The following is a 19,561-nucleotide window of genomic DNA, read 5'->3' as shown; positions in this document are numbered from 1 at the left end:
TCTACTCGACGGTGGGAGGGTTGTCTACTCGACGGTGGGAGGGTTGTGTACTCGACGGTGGGAGGGTTTGTGTCCTCGACGGTGGGAGGGTTGTGTCCTCGACGGTGGGAGGGTTATGTCCTCGACGGTGGGAGGGTTTGTCTACTCGACGGTGGGAGGGTTTGTGTCCTCGACGGTGGGAGGGTTTGTGTACTCGACGGTGGGAGGGTTTGTCTACTCGACGGTGGGAGGGTTGTGTACTCGACGGTGGGAGGGTTGTGTTCTCGACGGTGGGAGGGTTTGTGTCCTCGACGGTGGGAGGGTTTGTGTATCGACGGTGGGAGGGTTGTGTACTCGACGGTGGGAGGGTTGTGTACTCGACGGTGGGAGGGTTTGTCTACTCGACGGTGGGAGGGTTGTCTACTCGACGGTGGGAGGGTTGTGTACTCGATGGTGGGAGGGTTTGTGTCCTCGACGGTGGGAGGGTTGTGTCCTCGATGGTGGGAGGGTTTGTGTACTCGACGGTGGGAGGGTTTGTCTACTCGACGGTGGGAGGGTTGTGTACTCGACGGTGGGAGGGTTTGTGTATCGACGGTGGGAGGGTTGTGTACTCGACGGTGGGAGGGTTGTGTTCTCGACGGTGGGAGGGTTTGTCTACTCGACGGTGGGAGGGTTGTCTACTCGACGGTGGGAGGGTTTGTGTCCTCGACGGTGGGAGGGTTTGTGTCCTCGACGGTGGGAGGGTTTGTGTACTCGACGGTGGGAGGGTTTGTCTACTCGACGGTGGGAGGGTTTGTGTCCTCGACGGTGGGAGGGTTTGTCTACTCGACGGTGGGAGGGTTTGTGTCCTCGACGGTGGGAGGGTTGTGTACTCGACGGTGGGAGGGTTTGTGTACTCGACGGTGGGAGGGTTTGTGTCCTCGACGGTGGGAGGGTTGTGTACTCGACGGTGGGAGGGTTTGTGTCCTCGACGGTGGGAGGGTTGTGTACTCGACGGTGGGAGGGTTTGTGTACTCGACGGTGGGAGGGTTTGTCTACTCGACGGTGGGAGGGTTGTCTACTCGACGGTGGGAGGGTTTGTGTACGCGACGGTGGGAGGGTTTGTCTACTCGACGGTGGGAGGGTTGTGTTCTCGACGGTGGGAGGGTTTGTGTCCTCGACGGTGGGATGGTTTGTGTACTCGACGGTGGGAGGGTTTGTCTACTCGACGGTGGGAGGGTTTGTGTATCGACGGTGGGAGGGTTGTGTACTCGACGGTGGGAGGGTTGTGTTCTCGACGGTGGGAGGGTTTGTCTACTCGACGGTGGGAGGGTTGTCTACTCGACGGTGGGAGGGTTGTGTACTCGACGGTGGGAGGGTTTGTGTCCTCGACGGTGGGAGGGTTGTGTCCTCGACGGTGGGAGGGTTGTGTTCTCGACGGTGGGAGGGTTTGTCTACTCGACGGTGGGAGGGTTTGTCTACTCGACGGTGGGAGGGTTTGTGTCCTCGACGGTGGGAGGGTTTGTCTACTCGACGGTGGGAGGGTTGTGTACTCGACGGTGGGAGGGTTGTGTTCTCGACGGTGGGAGGGTTTGTGTCCTCGACGGTGGGAGGGTTTGTCTACTCGACGGTGGGAGGGTTTGTGTATCGACGGTGGGAGGGTTGTGTTCTCGACGGTGGGAGGGTTATGTTCTCGACGGTGGGAGGGTTTGTGTCCTCGACGGTGGGAGGGTTTGTGTACTCGACGGTGGGAGGGTTTGTCTACTCGACGGTGGGAGGGTTGTGTACTCGACGGTGGGAGGGTTGTGTTCTCGACGGTGGGAGGGTTTGTGTCCTCGACGGTGGGAGGGTTTGTCTACTCGACGGTGGGAGGGTTGTGTACTCGACGGTGAGAGGGTTGTGTTCTCGACGGTGGGAGGGTTTGTGTCCTCGACGGTGGGAGGGTTTGTCTACTCGACGGTGGGAGGGTTTGTGTATCGACGGTGGGAGGGTTGTGTACTCGACGGTGGGAGGGTTGTGTTCTCGACGGTGGGAGGGTTGTGTTCTCGACGGTGGGAGGGTTTGTCTACTCGACGGTGGGAGGGTTGTCTACTCGACGGTGGGAGGGTTGTGTACTCGACGGTGGGAGGGTTTGTGTCCTCGACGGTGGGAGGGTTGTGTCCTCGACGGTGGGAGGGTTATGTCCTCGACGGTGGGAGGGTTTGTCTACTCGACGGTGGGAGGGTTTGTGTCCTCGACGGTGGGAGGGTTTGTGTACTCGACGGTGGGAGGGTTTGTCTACTCGACGGTGGGAGGGTTGTGTACTCGACGGTGGGAGGGTTGTGTTCTCGACGGTGGGAGGGTTTGTGTCCTCGACGGTGGGAGGGTTTGTGTACTCGACGGTGGGAGAGTTTGTCTACTCGACGGTGGGAGGGTTTGTCTACTCGACGGTGGGAGGGTTTGTGTATCGACGGTGGGAGGGTTGTGTACTTGACGGTGGGAGGGTTGTGTTCTCGACGGTGGGAGGGTTTGTCTACTCGACGGTGGGAGGGTTGTCTACTCGACGGTGGGAGGGTTGTGTACTCGACGGTGGGAGGGTTTGTGTCCTCGACGGTGGGAGGGTTGTGTCCTCGACGGTGGGAGGGTTATGTTCTCGACGGTGGGAGGGTTTGTCTACTCGACGGTGGGAGGGTTTGTGTCCTCGACGGTGGGAGGGTTTGTCTACTCGACGGTGGGAGGGTTTGTGTATCGACGGTGGGAGGGTTTGTCTACTCGACGGTGGGAGGGTTTGTGTATCGACGGTGGGAGGGTTTGTGTCCTCGACGGTGGGAGGGTTGTCTACTCGACGGTGGGAGGGTTTGTCTACTCGACGGTGGGAGGGTTGTCTACTCGACGGTGGGAGGGTTTGTGTCCTCGACGGTGGGAGGGTTGTCTACTCGACGGTGGGAGGGTTTGTGTACTCGACGGTGGGAGGGTTGTCTACTCGACGGTGGGAGGGTTTGTCTACTCGACGGTGGGAGGGTTTGTCTACTCGACGGTGGGAGGGTTTGTGTCCTCGACCGTGGGAGGGTTTTTCTACTCGACGGTGGGAGGGTTTGTCTACTCGACGGTGGGAGGGTTTGTGTCCTCGACCGTGGGAGGGTTGTGTACTCGACGGTGGGAGGGTTTGTCTACTCGACGGTGGGAGGGTTTGTGTCCTCGACGGTGGGAGGGTTGTGTACTCGACGGTGGGAGGGTTTGTGTACTCGACGGTGGGAGGGTTGTGTACTCGACGGTGGGAGGGTTTGTCTACTCGACGGTGGGAGGGTTTGTGTCCTCGACGGTGGGAGGGTTTGTGTATCGACGGTGGGAGGGTTGTGTTCTCGACGGTGGGAGGTTTGTGTACTCGACGGTGGGAGGGTTTGTGTATCGACGGTGTGAGGGTTGTGTATCGACGGTGGGAGGGTTGTGTACTCGACGGTGGGAGGGTTGTGTACTCGACGGTGGGAGGGTTGTGTTCTCGACGGTGGGAGGGTTTGTCTACTCGACGGTGGGAAGGTTGTCTACTCGACGGTGGGAGGGTTGTGTACTCGACGGTGGGCGGGTTTGTGTCCTCGACGGTGGGAGGGTTGTGTCCTCGACGGTGGGAGGGTTATGTTCTCGACGGTGGGAGGGTTTGTCTACTCGACGGTGGGAGGGTTTGTGTCCTCGACGGTGGGAGGGTTTGTGTCCTCGACGGTGGGAGGGTTTGTCTACTCGACGGTGGGAGGGTTGTGTACTCGACGGTGGGAGGGTTGTGTTCTCGACGGTGGGAGGGTTTGTGTACTCGACGGTGGGAGGGTTTGTCTACTCGACGGTGGGAGGGTTTGTGTATCGACGGTGGGAGGGTTGTGTACTCGACGGTGGGAGGGTTGTGTTCTCGACGGTGGGAGGATTTGTCTACTCGACGGTGGGAGGGTTGTCTACTCGACGGTGGGAGGGTTGTGTACTCGACGGTGGGAGGGTTTGTGTCCTCGACGGTGGGAGGGTTGTGTCCTCGACGGTGGGAGGGTTATGTTCTCGACGGTGGGAGGGTTTGTCTACTCGACGGTGGGAGGGTTTGTGTCCTCGACGGTGGGAGGGTTTGTGTACTCGACGGTGGGAGGGTTTGTCTACTCGACGGTGGGAGGGTTGTGTACTCGACGGTGGGAGGGTTGTGTTCTCGACGGTGGGAGGGTTTGTGTCCTCGACGGTGGGAGGGTTTGTGTACTCGACGGTGGGAGGGTTTGTCTACTCGACGGTGGGAGGGTTTGTGTATCGACGGTGGGAGGGTTGTGTACTCGACGGTGGGAGGGTTGTGTTCTCGACGGTGGGAGGGTTTGTCTACTCGACGGTGGGAGGGTTGTGTACTCGACGGTGGGAGGGTTTGTGTCCTCGACGGTGGGAGGGTTGTGTCCTCGACGGTGGGAGGGTTATGTTCTCGACGGTGGGAGGGTTTGTCTACTCGACGGTGGGAGGGTTTGTGTCCTCGACGGTGGGAGGGTTTGTCTACTCGACGGTGGGAGGGTTTGTCTACTCGACGGTGGGAGGGTTTGTGTATCGACGGTGGGAGGGTTTGTCTACTCGACGGTGGGAGGGTTTGTGTATCGACGGTGGGAGGGTTTGTGTCCTCGACGGTGGGAGGGTTGTCTACTCGACGGTGGGAGGGTTTGTCTACTCGACGGTGGGAGGGTTGTCTACTCGACGGTGGGAGGGTTTGTGTCCTCGACGGTGGGAGGGTTGTCTACTTGACGGTGGGAGGGTTTGTGTCCTCGACGGTGGGAGGGTTGTGTACTCGACGGTGGGAGGGTTTGTGTACTCGACGGTGGGAGGGTTGTGTACTCGACGGTGGGAGGGTTTGTCTATTCGACGGTGGGAGGGTTTGTCTACTCGACGGTGGGAGGGTTTGTGTCCTCGACGGTGGGAGGGTTTGTCTACTCGACGGTGGGAGGGTTGTGTACTCGACGGTGGGAGGGTTTGTCTACTCGACGGTGGGAGGGTTTGTGTCCTCGACGGTGGGAGGGTTTGTCTACTCGACGGTGAGAGGGTTTGTGTACTCGACGGTGGGAGGGTTGTGTACTCGACGGTGGGAGGGTTTGTCTACTCGACGGTGGGAGGGTTGTCTACTCGACAGTGGGAGTGTTTGTGTCTTCGATGGTGGGAGGGTTTGTGTCCTCGACGGTGGGCGGGTTTGTCTACTCGACGGTGGGAGGGTTTGTGCCCTCGACGGTGGGAGGGTTTGTGCCCTCGACGGTGGGAGGTTTATGTACTCGACGGTGGGAGGGTTGTGTACTCGACGGTGGGAGGGTTTGTGTACTCGACGGTGGGAGGGTTTGTGTTCTCGACGGTGGGAGGGTTATGTTCTCGATGGTGGGAGGGTTTGTCTACTCGACGGTGGGAGGGTTGTGTCCTCGACGGTGGGAGGGTTTGTCTACTCGACAGTGGGAGGGTTGTGTACTCGACGGTGGGAGGGTTTGTCTACTCGACGGTGGGAGGGTTTGTGTACTCGACGGTGGGAGGGTTGTGTACTCGACGGTGGGAGGGTTGTGTCCTTGACGGTGGGAGGGTTGTGTACTCGACGGTGGGAGGGTTGTGCCTGTGATGACTCTGGCTTGGTTTACAACTCCCTCAGTCCTGTGCAGTGGAGCCTCCACTCAAGACGGTGATGCAACAGTCAGAATACTCTCCACGGTACATCTGTAGAAATGTGCAGAGACACAGAATTTACAGATGCTGGAAATCTTGGGCAACACATACAAACTGCTGGAGGAACTCAGCAGGTCAGGCAGCGCCTACTGGAGGAATACCCAGTCAATGTTTTGCGCCTGTTGTTACTGTTCAACCTCTGCCTTTGGTTCCAGATGAAGGGATTTGTTCCAAAATGTCAACTGTTGAAGTATAGGTGCCCGTAACGTTAATGTATCAGTTTAGAGAATGTTGTCTGGTGGCCAGTGGTGGGTTTGTAGGGAATAAAAGATACAGCCTGACGTTAGAAGAAAGACAAGGAGGAATTTCTCTATCCAGAGCGTGGTGAATCTGGAATTTATTACCGCAGACAGCTGTGGAGGCCAGGTCATTAGGTTTATTTAAAGCGGAGGTTGATTGGTAAGGGTGTCAAAGGTAATGGGGAGAAGGCAGGAGAATGGGTTTGAGAGGGGTAATAAATCAGCCATGGTGGAATGGCGGAACAGACTCGATTAGCCTCACTCTGCCTTATGGAAGATGAGGCCTCTGGTTTTTGCAGGAATGCAGAGCTGTATGGGGCAACTCAGTGGAGGCTTTCACAAAGAGATTTATTTTCTATGTGAAGGAAAACTGTCCCATCAGCAACTAGAAACAGGCCAGGATTGGGGCTAACTGGGTTGGCAAGGATTTATCAGCCGAATGGCCAACTTGTCCTGTAACCATTCAACAATTTGAAGACTTTCTTTACATCACTCCAATACAGCCTGGCTCTAACTTTCCGGTATGCAGGGTCCCACAATTACCCAGCAGCATATTTTCAGTTACAGAGTGAGATGGCCGCCCTTTGGGAGAGATACCCATTGCTCGATTTGAGATTTCCATTCCCCTTGAGTGGATTTTCTCCCTCTGAATGAAGGTGCGCAGCCACAGTCCTGGTACACTGGGCTGAGACTGCGGGGGCCTGCAGTAATGGGCCTAACCGTTTAACAATTACAGCACGGAAACAGGCCATCTCGGTCCTTCTAGTCCGAGCCGAACGCTTACTCTCACCTAGTCCCACCAACCTGCACTCAGCACCTAACCCTCCATTCCTTTCCTGTCCATATACCTATCCAATTTTACTTTAAATTACAATACCGAACCTGCCTCTACCACTTCTACTGGAAGCTCATTCCACACAGTTACCACTCTCTGAGTAAAGAAATTCCCCCTCGTGTTACCCTTAAACTTCTGCCCCCTAAGTCTCAACTCATGTCCTCTTGTTTGAATCTCCCCTACTCTGAATGGAAAAAGCCTATCCTTATCAACTCTATCTATCCCCCTCATAAGTACCTCTATCAAGTACCCCCCTCAACCTTCTATGCTCCAAATAATAAAGACCTCACTTGTTCAACCTTTCTTTGTAACTTAGGTGCTGGAACCCAGGTAACATTCTAGTAAATCTTCTCTGTACTCTCTCTATTTTGTTGACATCTTTCCTATAATTCAGTGACCAGAACTGTACACAATACTCCAAATGTGGCCTCATCAATGCCTTGTACAATTTTAACATTACATCACAACTCCTATACTCCTATACTTTGACTTATAAAGACCAGCATACCAAAAGCTTTCTTCACCACCCTATCCACATGAGATTCCACCTTCAGGGAACTATGCACCATTATTCCTAGATCATTCTGTTCTGCTGCCTTCCTCAATGCCCTACCATTTACCATGTATGTCCTATTTTGATTATTTCTACCAAAATGTAGCACCTCACACTTATCAGCATTAAACTCCATCTGCCATCTTTCAGCCCACTCTTCTAATTGGCCTAAATCTCTCTGCAAGCTTTGAAAACCTACTTCATTATCCACAACGCCACCTATCTTAGTATCATCTGCATACTTAGTAATCCAATTTACCACCCCATCATCCAGATCATTAATGTATATGACAAACAACATTGGACCCAGTACAGATCTCTGAAGCACACCACTAGTCACCGGCCTCCAACCTGACAAACAGTTATCCACCACTACTCTCTGGCATCTCCCATCCAGCCACTGTTGAATCCATTTTACTACTTCAATATTAATACCTAACGATTGAACCTTCCTAACTAACCTTCCGTGTGGAACCTTGTCAAAGGCCTTTCTGAAGTCCATATAGACAACATCCACTGCTTTACCCTCGTCAACTTTCTTAGTAACCTCTTCAAAAAATTCAATAAGATTTATCAAACATGACCTTCCACACACAAATCCATGTTGACTGTTCCTAATCAGACCCTGTCTATGCAGATAATTATATATACCATCTCTAAGAATACTTTCCATTAATTTACCCACCACCGACATCAAACTTACAGGCCTATAATTGCTAGGTTTACTCTTAGAACCCTTTTTAAACAATGGAACAAAATGAGCAATACGCCAATCCTCCGGCACCATCCCCGTTTCTAATGACATTTGAAATATTTCTGTCAGAGCCCCTGCTATTTCTACACTAACTTCCCTCAAGGTCCTAGGGAATATCCAGTCAGGATCTGGAGACTTATTCACTTTTATATCCCTTAAAAGCCCCAGTACTTTCTCTTCTTTAATCATCATAGTTTCCATAACTTCCTTATTTGTTTCCCTTACCTTACACAATTCCAAATCCTTCTCCTTAGTGAATACCGAAGACAAGAAGTTGTTCAAAATCTCCCCCATCTCTTTTGGCTCCACACATAGCTGTCCACTCTGATTCTCTAAGGGACCAATTTTATCCCTCACTATCCTTTTGCTATTAATATAACTGTAGAAACCCTTCGGATTTATTTTCACCTTACTTGCCAAAGCAACCTTGTATCTTCTTTTAGCTTTTCTAATTTCTTTCTTAAGAGTCTTTTTACATTCTTTATATTCCTCGAGCACCTCATTTACTCCATGCTGCCTATATTTATTGTAGATATCTCTCTTTTTCCAAACCAAGTTTCCAATATCCCTTGAAAACCATGGCTCTCTCAAACTTTTAACCTTTCCTTTCAACCTAACAGGAACATAAAGATTCTGTACCCTCAAAATTTCACCTTTAAATGACCTCCATTTCTCTATTACACCCTTCCCATAAAGCAAATTGTCCCAATCCACTCTTTCTAAATCCTTTCGCATCTCCTCAAAGTTAGCCTTTCTCCAATCAAAAATCTCAACCGTGGGTCCAGTCCTATCCTTCTCCATAGTTATATTGAAACTGATGGTATTGTGATCACTGGACCTGAAGTGCTCCCCAACACATACCTCCGTCACCTGACCTATCTCATTCCCTAACAGGAGATCCAACACTGCTCCTTCTCTAGTTGGTACCTCTATGTATTGCTGCAAAAAACTACCCTGCACATATTTTACAAACTCCTAATCATCCAGCCCTTTTACAGAATGGGCTTCCCAGTCTATGTGTGGAAAATCAAAATCTCCCACAATCACAATCCTGTGCTTACTACACATATCTGCTATCTCCTTACAAATTTGCTCCTCCAATTCTTGCTCCCCATTAGGTGGTCTATAATACACCCCTATAAGTGTTACTACACCTTTCACATTCCTCATTTCCACCTAAATAGTCTCCCTAGACGAGCCCTCTAATCTATCCTGCCAAAGCATCACTGTAATATTTTCTCTGACAAGCAATGCAACACCTCCCCCTCTTGTCCCTCCGATTCTATCACACCTGAAGCAACGAAATCCAGGAATATTTAGTTGCCAATCACACCCCTCCTGCAACCATGTTTCACTAATAGCTACAACATCATATTTCCAGGTATCAATCCATGCTCTAAGCTCATCCACCTTTCTTACAATGCTCCTAGCATTAAAATAAATGCATTTAAGAAGTTCTCCACCTCTTACTCTCTGTTTATCCCTAACGATGCAAACAACTTTACTATCTTCTTTTTCTTCCTTCTCCCATACATCTATTCCTACACTCTGGTTCCCCTCCCCCCCCCCCCCTTGTATTTAGTTTAAATCCACTAGAGCCTCTCTAGTAAACCTACCCGCAAGAACATTTGTCCCCCTCCAGTTCAGATGTAAACCGTCCTACCAGAACAGGTCCCACCTTCCCTGGAAAACTCCCAATTATCTATAAATCTGAAGCCCTCCCTCCTGCACCATGTCTTCAGCCATGTGTTATAGACAATAAACAATAGGTGCAGAAGTAGACCATTCGGCCCTTCGCGCCTGCTCCGCCATTTTGAGATCATGGCTGATCAACTACTATCAATACCCGGTTCCTGCCTTGTCCCCATATCCCTTGATTCCCCTATCCATAAGATACCTATCTAGCTCCTTCTTGAAAGCATCCAGAGAATTGGCCTCCACTACTTTCCGAGGCAGTGCATTCCAGACCCCCACAACTCTCTGGGAGAAGAAGTTTTTCCTTAACTCTGTCCTAAATGACCTACCCCTTATTCTCAAACCATGCCCTCTGGTACTGGACTCTCCCAGCATCTGGATCATATTTCCTGCCTCTATCTTGTCCATATAATAATCTTATATGTTTCAATCAGATTCCCTCTCAATCTCCTTAATTCCAGCGTGTACAAGCCCAGTCTCTCTAACCTCTCTGCGTAAGACAGTCCAGACATCCCAGGAATTAACCTCGTGAATCTACACTGCACTTCCTCTACAGCCAGGATGTCCTTCCTTAACCCTGGAGACCAAAACTGTACACAATACTCCAGGTGTGGTCTCACCAGGGCTCTGTACAAATGCGAGAGGATTTCCTTGCTCTTGTACTCAATTCCCTTTGTAATAAAGGCCAACATTCCATTAGCCTTCTTCACTGCCTGCTGCACTTGCTCATTCACCTTCAGTGACTGATGAACAAGGACTCCTAGATCTCTTTGTATTTCTCCCTTACCTAACTCTACACCGTTCAGATAATAATCTGCCTTCCTGTTCTTACTCCCAAAGTGGATAACCTCACACTTATTCACATTAAACGTCATCTGCCAAGTATCTGCCCACTCACCCAGCCTATCCAAGTCACCCTGAATTCTCCTAACATCCTCATCACATGTCACACTGCCACCCAGCTTAGTATCATCAGCAAATTTGCTGATGTTATTTTCAATGCCTTCATCTAAATCGTTGACGTAAATTGTAAACAGCTGTGGTCCCAATACCGAGCCCTGTGGCACCCCACTAGTCACCACCTGCCATTCCGAGAAACACCCATTCACCGCTACCCTTTGCTTTCTATCTGCCAACCAGTTTTCTATCCATGTCAATGTCTTCCCCCCGATGCCCTGAGCTTTGATTTTACCCACCAATCTCCTATGTGGGACCTTATCAAATGCCTTCTGAAAATCGAGGTACACTACATCCACTGGATCTCCCCCGTCTAACTTCCTGGTTACATCCTCGAAAAACTCCAACAGATTAGTCAAGCATGATTTACCCTTGGTAAATCCATGCTGGCTCGGCCCAATCCTATCACTGCTATCTAGATATGCCACTATTTCATCCTTAATAATGGACTCTAGCATCTTCCCCACCATCGATGTCAGGCTGACAGGTCGATAGTTCTCTGTTTTCTCCCTCCCTCCTTTCTTAAAAAGTGGGATAACATTAGCCATTCTCCAATCCTCAGGAACTGATCCTGAATCTAAGGAACATTGGAAAATGATTACCAATGCATCCGCAATTTCCAGGGCCACCTCCTTTAGTACCCTAGGATGCAGACCATCTGGACCTGGGGATTTGTCAGCCTTCAGTCCCATCAGTCTTCTCATCACCGTTTCCTTCCTAATGTCAATCTGTTTCATTTCCTCTGTTACCCTATGTCCTTGACCCATCCATACATCTGGGAGATTGTTTGTGTCTTCCTTAGTGAAAACAGATCTAAAGTACTCATTAAATTCTTCTGCCATTTCTCTGTTTCCCATAACAATTTCACCTAATTCATTCTTCAAGGGCCCATCATTGTTCTTAACTATCTTCTTTCTCTTCACATACCTAAAAAAGCTTTTGCTATCTTCCTTTATATTCCTGGCTAGCTTACGTTCGTACCTCATTTTTTCTCCCCGTATTGTCTTTTTAGTTAAGATCTGTTGTTCCTTAAAAACTTCCCAATCATCTGTCCTTCCACTCACCTTAGCTCTGTCATACTTCCTTTTTTTTAATGCTATGCAATCTCTGACTTCCTTTGTCAACCACTGTGGCCCCTTTCCCCCCTTTGAATTCTTCCTTCTCTGGGGCATGAACTGATTTTGCACCTTGTGCATTATTCCCAAGAATACCTGCCATTGCTGTTCCACTGTCTTTTCTGCTAGGCTATCCGACCAGTCAACTTTGGCCAGCTCCTCCCTCATGGCTCCATAGTTTCCCCTGTTCATCTGCAACACTGACACCTCCGAGCTGCCCTTATCCTTCTCAAATTGCAGATAAAAACTTATCATATTATGATCACTACCTCCTAATGGCTCCTTTACTGCGAGATCGCTTATCAAATCCTGTTCATTACATAACACTAAATCCAGAATAGTCTTGTCCCTGGTCGGCTCTCGTACAAGCTGTTCCAAGAATGCATCCCGTAGGCACTCTACAAACTCCCTATCCTGTGGTCCAGCACCAACCTGATTCTCCCAGTTCACCTGCATGTTGAAATCCCCCATAACTACTGCGACATTACCTTTGCCACATGCCAATGTTAACTCCCTATTCAACTTGCACCCAATATCCATGCTACTGTTTGGTGGCCTGTAGACAACACCCATTAGGGTCCTTTTGCCCTTACTGTTCCTCAGTTCTATCCACACAGACTCTACTTCTCCTGACCCTATGTCCCCCCTTGCAAAGGACTGAATCTCATTCCTCACCAACAGGGCCACCCCACCCCCTCTGCCCACATTTCTGTCCCTACGATAGCACATATACCCTTGTACATTCATTTCCCAGGTCTGATCTCCCTGCAGCCATGTCTCCGTTATCCCAACAACATAATAGTTACCCATTCACACCTGGGCTTCAAGCTCATCCACCTTATTTCTGACACTTTGTGCGTTCAGATATAGAATTTTTAGCCCATTTTTCCTCTCTCTGTTTGAATCGCTGCCTATTGTGCTTAACCCAGCTCCCCGAACTCCCATCGGGCTATACGCCCCTAGAATTTTGCTGTCCTTCCTACATTTACTTATTCTTTCAACACATTTAACTCCATGTTCCGTCAGACCATCCCTCTGTACACGAGTCCTCCTTATCACTTGTTCCGCCCCACCTTCCTCTACTACACACTTAATATTCCGGAACCGTGTAGTCCCCACCTGTCCTTTATTCTTCCTCTCGCTATCCTCTCTCACATTCTGGATCCCCGCCCCCTGCAAATTTAGTTTAAACCCCCCCCAAGAAGCACTAGCAAACTTCCCTGCAAGAATGTTAGTACCGCTCCAGTTCAGGTGTAAACCGTCCCTTCGGAACAGATCCCACCTTCCCTGGAACAAAGCCCAATTATCTACAAACCTGAAGCCCTCCCTCCTGCACCATCCTCTCAGCCACGTATTAATCTTTATAATCTTTTGTTGATCTGCACTATCTTACTATTTCTAAACCCACCTGCACGTGGCACTAGTAGCAATCTTGAGATTGCTATCCTGGAGGTCCTGTCCTTTAACTTGACGCCTAAGTGCCTAAACTCACCTTTCAGTACCTCCTCTCTCTTCCTACCCACGTCATTGTTCCCTACATGGACCACAACATCCGGCTGCTCACCCTCCCTCTTGAGAATACTGAGAACTCGATCCGAGATATCACAGACCCTGGCACCAGGGAGGCAACAGACCATTCGGGATTCTCGATCTCTTCCACAGAACCTCCTATCTGTCCCCCTAACTATCGAATCCCCTATCACTACTGCTCTCCTCTTTTCCCTCCTTCCCTTCCGAGCTGAGGGTCCAGTCTCGGTGCCAGAGACGCAACCACTGCAAGTTGTCCCTGGTAGGTCGTCCCCACCAACAGTATCCAAAACGGTTTACTTATTATTGATGGGAACGGCCACAGGGGTGCTCTGCTCATTCTGTCTAATCCCCTTCTCTCTCCTGACAGTCACCCAGCTGCCTGTCTCCTGACTCCTAGGGGTGACTATCTCCCTGAAACTCCTGTCTATTTCTGCCTCTGCCTCCCGAATGATCTGAAGTTCATCCAGTTCCAGCTCCAGTTCCCTAACTTGGTTTGTCAGGAGCTGCAGCTGGATGCACCTTTTGCAGGTGTAGTCATCAGGGAAAGTTGTGTTGTCCCAGACTTCCCACATACTGCAAACGGAGCACTCGACTGCCCTAACTGCTGCCTCCATTACCTACTCCTAAGCTAATTAGATTAATTAAAGGTGCTGACCCGGCCTTACCTCACTTGGCGTGGAGCTCGTCCTCAGCCTCTCAAGCCAAAGCCTTCCTACTCTGTCTCCCACTCCATTAATCTGCTCGCTTTTTAAATTCTGCCGCTGCCTCACGGACCTACTTTCACGCGCTTGTGCAGTCGTGCCCCGTTCAAACTGCCGAAGAAATGACCCTGATTTTGAAACCCTGGCAGCTGCGAGGCTCCCTCCAATTTCCAGTGTCCTGTGCAACGTGACCTTGCATGAGCAGTCGTGAGAGGGTTCTCACGGTCACAGATTATTTTATTTAGTACTGGTCGGTGTAGATGGTAGTTGACAAAGTTAATCTCCCTTATTCTCTCTGATAGTGAGGGCGACATCACAGTGCTCCCAGTCCCAATCTCTGAACAGTTCAAGAGATGTGAGTGAGATTGCAGCTCAGAGTCTGCAAGTTCAAAGTTTACAGTAAAATTTATTATCAGAGTACTTACATATCACCACATACAACCCTGAGATTTTTTTCTGTGGGCATACTTAGCAAATCTATAGAACAGTAACTGTAAGCTGTAAACATCAGGAACTGCAAATGTAAACAAACTGTGCAAATACAGATATAAATAAATAACGAGCATAAAATAACAAGATAAAAGAGTTCTTAAATGGGTGTAGTTATCCCCTTTTGTTCAAGAGCATGATGGTTGAGGGTAGTAACTGTTCTTGAAGCTGGTGGTGTGAGTCCTGAGGTTCCTATACCTTCTGCCTGACGGCAGCTACGAGAAAAGGGCATGGGTGGTGAGGATCTTTGATGATGGACGCCGCTTTTCTACGGCAATATTTCATGTAGATGAGCTCAGTGGTTGTGAGGGCTTTACCCGTGATGTACTGGGTCAAATCCACTACCTTTTGGAGGATTTTCCACTCAAAGCTATTGGTGTTCCCATACAGCCAGTCAGCACGCTTTCCACTACGCATCTATAGAAGTTTGCCAAGGTTTTTGATGACATGCCAAATTCCGCAGACTCCTGAGGAAGCAGAGGGACTATCGTGCTCTCTTCACAATTGTACTTATATGACAGGCCCTCTGAGATAGTGACAGCCAGGAGTTTAAAGTTACTGACCCTCTCCACCTCTGATACTCCAATGATTACTGGCTCATAGACCTCTGATTCCCCTCTCCTGAAGTCTACAATCTGTTCCTTGATCTTACTGACATTGAGTGAGAGGTAGTTGTTATTACACCTCTCAGCTACGTTTTCAATCTCCCTCCTGTATGCTGATTCATCATCACCTTTGATACGGCCCACAACTGTGGTGTTGTCAGCAAACTTGTATACGGTGTTGGAGCAGTACTTAGCCACACAGACACAGGTGTAAAGCGAGTAGAGCAGGGGGCTAAAGACACATCACTGTGGTGCCCCTGTGCAGACAGAGATTGTAGATGAGATGTTTTTACCATTCTAAACTGACTGGGGTCTACAAGAGAGGAAATCCAGGATCCAGTTGAACAGTGGGATTGTATTGGTCCCAGGTCTTGGAGTTTACTGATTAGTTTTGAGGGGATGATGGTGTTAAATACTGAGCTGTTATCGATAAAGAGCTGTATGCATCTTTATTGTCCAGATGTTCCAGGGTTGTGTGAAGAGCCAACAAGATGGCGTCTGCTGTAGACCTGTTGCTTCAGTAGGCGAATCAGAGTGGATCCAAGTCACCACTCAGACAGGAGCTGATATGCTTCAACACCAGCCTCTCAAAACATTTCATCGTTGTGGATGTAATTGCCACTGGGCGACAGTCATTGAGACAGGTTACCATGTTTTTCTTGGGCACCAGTACGACTGAAGCCTGCTTGAAGCAGGTGGGTACCACACACTGTTGGAGTGAGAGGATGAAGATATCCATGAAGACACCAGCCAGTTGGTCAGCACAGATCTTCAGTACTCGGCCAGGTACTCCATCCAGACCGGATGCTTTTCTTGGACTCACTCTCTTGAAGGCAGTCTGCATGTCATCTTCAGATACTGAGACCAAAAGATCACCGGGAGACAGGGGGGTGTGCGATGGTTCCTCCCTGTTCTGGTGGTCAAAGTGAGCATGGGAGGATTGAGCTCACCTGGAAGCGAAGCTTTGCTGCCCCTTTTGTCACAAGATTTAACCTTGTAAGGAGGTTATGGCATTCAAACCCTGCCACAGCTGTTGAGAGTCCCTCGTTGTTTCCAGTCTAGTCCAGAGTCTCCATTTCACCCGAGAGATGCTTTCCGGAGACCATACCTGCACCTCTTGTAGCATTCTTGATCGCCAGACTTGAATGCCTCTGACTTGGCTCTCAGCAGATTCCAGATTTCATTGTTCATCCAGGGCTTCTGATTGGGGAAGACCCTGAATGGTTTCATGGGGACACTCTCATCCACAGCTGTTTTAATAACAACCCTGGTGTAGTCGTTCAGGCCCTCAGATCAGTTCTTGAACACAGCCCAGTCCACTGACTTGAGGCGGTCCTGTAACTGTTCTCTGCTTTCTGCAACCACCTCTTGTTTGTCTTGATCTCTGGAGCCTTGCTCTATAGGCTCTGTTTGTGTACAGCTAGTAGGAGTACAGCTAAATGGTTGGATTTGACAAAGTCTGGTCTGCAGTAGTGTAGCAGTGGTCTAGTGTGTTGGGACCACTGGTGCAATAGGTTATCTACTGGTGATAATTGAGGAGGGTTTTCTTCAAACAGGCTTGGTTAAAGTCACTGACTATGATTTGAAATGCATCGGGATGGGCTGTTTCTTGTATACAGACAACATCATGCAGTTTCACGAGTGTTCTTTAAAATCAGCTCCTAGTGGTATATGAACTGTGGTCAGAATCACAGACGAAAACTCCTGAGGCAAGTAGAAAGGCCTGCATTTAATCGTTAGTTGTTCTAAGTTGGGGGATCAAGAGGTCGACATAACCCTAATGTTCATACACCAACCAGAATTGACTAAAATGCACACGTTGCTACCTTTTTCCTCAACAGAGTTCATGGTTTGATCCATTCTGAAAATTGTAAAACCTTCTGGTTGTATTGCATCTGGTGTATCTGCATTTAACCAGGTATCAATGCAACAAACAATCGAGATCTGCCGCTGATACAGCAGCCTTCCCCCGAGGTCGTCAGTGAGTGTACATTCGCTGGGTGGAGGAAGTATCAACCCTCTCTGCTTCAACCTGGTTTGAAATCCGCCTCTCCTGCCGTGTTTCAGCCATGGCGTTGGCCTTTAAAGGTGCCACGCTTTACTGCTCCACATTTAACCATCATATATCAGATCTGAAGATCATTGATGTAATTTCGTAGTTCGTTGTTAAGAGGAAATTTACGTGCCCACCATCCGAGTCATTCCCTCTTCTCACTGCTACCATCAGGAGCCTGAAGTCCTACGTCACCAGGTTCAGGAACAGCTAATTACCTAATTATCAGGTTTTTAAACTGACCTGTACAACCCTAACCCCACCTCAGTAACAGAACACTACAGACCACCTCTTGCACAAGTCTGTGGTTATATTTTTTGCATTAATGTCTTGTTTAATTTATATATAATTTATTATGTGTGTGGTGTGCACTCATGCACTGCAAGAAGGTTTTTGATTGTACTTGTGCACGTGACAATGTATAAAAAGGCATGAGCCTAGAACAGGGAAATGTGGTTAGTGTACTGTAGATTAACACAAAGGTCAACAAGGATATGGTGGCCCTTTGGCCCGTTCCTGTACCGTTTGATTCTGACTCAATATCCATGCACAGCAGTCCGCCCCAGTCTCTCACAAATCCACAACTTCACCCTGGATCAAAACTCTGCTAACACAAGCCTCTCTCCTGTCGTCTTCAGATCGACACTTACGCCCGTGAAGACCTGAAGGATGGGCTTCAGCTGTTCGGAACAGATGGGAACATTGGCCTCACTAATGCCTGGAGCATCATACAAACAGATGTAGGTACCACCTACTCTGCACAGCAGTGAGGGGGTCGAAATCCTTTCTGATTGACACCCCTCTACTTGGTTGCCAGCAGAGAGGGCCTTATGTTGTGTGAATCAAATCTCAGTGTACTTCTGAGTGGGTGCTAGTCTGAAACACAGGTTAATACTGACTGAGGGCTCTGTCCCACCCTTTTTTATGCCATGGAGGGTCTGTGGACCCCAGGCTGGGAACCACTTTCAGCTCACATTAGTGAGCTTCACTCCATCAGCAGGTTGGATGGTGAGGTTTACGCCAGAGACTGCAGTTTGATTCAGAACTCCCCGATCAGTCCTCTTAGAACTCTTCGGAAAGTGATGTTACAGGTTGGAGAAGAAGTTGGCTTTCATCAGTCAGAGCACTGAGTAATGAGGTTTGATGTTATGTGCAGTTGTCAAAGACACCAGTAAGGCCACATCTGGAGTATTTGATCACCCCATTATAGGAATGGTGCCATATATAACCATATAAAAATTACAGCATGGAAACAGGCCATCTCGGCCCTTCTAGACCGCGCTGAGCGCTTACTCTCACCTAGTCCCACCAACCCGCACTCAGCCCATAACCCTACGTTCCTTTCCTGTCCATATACCTATCCAATTTTACTTTAAATGACAATATCGAACCTGCGTCTACCACTTCTACTGGAAGCTCGTTCCACACAGCTATCACTCTCTGAGTAAAAAAGTTCCCCCTCGTGTTATCCCTAAACTTTTGCCCCCTAACTCTCAACTCATGTCCTCTTGTTTGAATCTCCCCTACTCTCAATGGAAAAAGCCTATCCACGTCAACTCTATCTATCCCCCTCATAATTTTAAATACCTCTATCAAGTCCCTCCTCAACCTTCTACACTCCAAAGAATAAAGACCTAACTTGTTCAATCTTTCCCTGTAACTTAGGTGCTGAAACCCAGGTAACATTCTAGTAAATCTTCTCTGTACTCTCTCTATTTTGTTGACATCTTTCCTATAATTCGGTGACCAGAACTGTACACAATACTCCAAATGTGGCCTTACCAATGCCTTGTACAATTTTAACATTACATCCCAACTCCTATACTCAATGCTCTGATTTATAAAGGCCAGCATACCAAAAGCTTTCTTCACCACCCTATCCACATGAGATTCCACCTTCAGGGAACTATGCACCATTATTCCTAGATCACTCTGTTCTACTGCATTCCTCAATGCCCTACCATTTACCATGTATGTCCTATTTTGATTATTTCTACCAAAATGTAGCACCTCACACTTATCAGCATTAAACTCCATCTGCCATCTTTCATCCCACTCTTCTAATTGGCCTAAATCTCTCTGCAAGCTTTGAAAACCTACTTCATTATCCACAACGCCACCTATCTTAGTATCATCTGCAGACTTACTAATCCAATTTACCACCCCATCATCCAGATCATTAATGTATATGATAAACAACATTGGACCCAGTACAGATCTCTGAGGCACACCACTAGTCACCGGCCTCCAACCTGACAAACAGTTATCCACCACTACTCTCTGGCATCTCCCATCCAGCCACTGTTGAATCCATTTTACTACTTCAATATTAATACCTAATGATTGAACCTTCCTAACTAACCTTCCGTGTGGAACCTTGTCAAAGGCCTTACTG

At 49.0% G+C, this 19,561-nt stretch overlaps 1 protein-coding gene across 3 annotated transcripts in view; it reads left to right on the top strand.

Moving 5' to 3' along the window:
* The window catches only part of tspan4a (tetraspanin 4a), a 120,021-nt gene that overhangs the window by 83,272 nt on the left and 17,188 nt on the right, over nt 1–19,561 (top strand). For all 3 annotated transcript variants that reach the window (XM_073049112.1, XM_073049111.1, XM_073049110.1), the window contains one exon: nt 17,805–17,906. In XM_073049112.1, the coding sequence (XP_072905213.1) occupies nt 17,805–17,906 (102 nt within the window). The remainder of the gene's footprint in view (nt 1–17,804; nt 17,907–19,561) is intronic.

This window comes from Hemitrygon akajei, chromosome 6, assembly GCF_048418815.1.
Source record: "Hemitrygon akajei chromosome 6, sHemAka1.3, whole genome shotgun sequence".
Classification (NCBI taxonomy): domain Eukaryota; kingdom Metazoa; phylum Chordata; class Chondrichthyes; order Myliobatiformes; family Dasyatidae; genus Hemitrygon; species Hemitrygon akajei.
The sequence above is the reverse complement of the archived record's forward strand: the minus strand, read 5'-3'. Positions and strand labels throughout refer to the sequence as shown.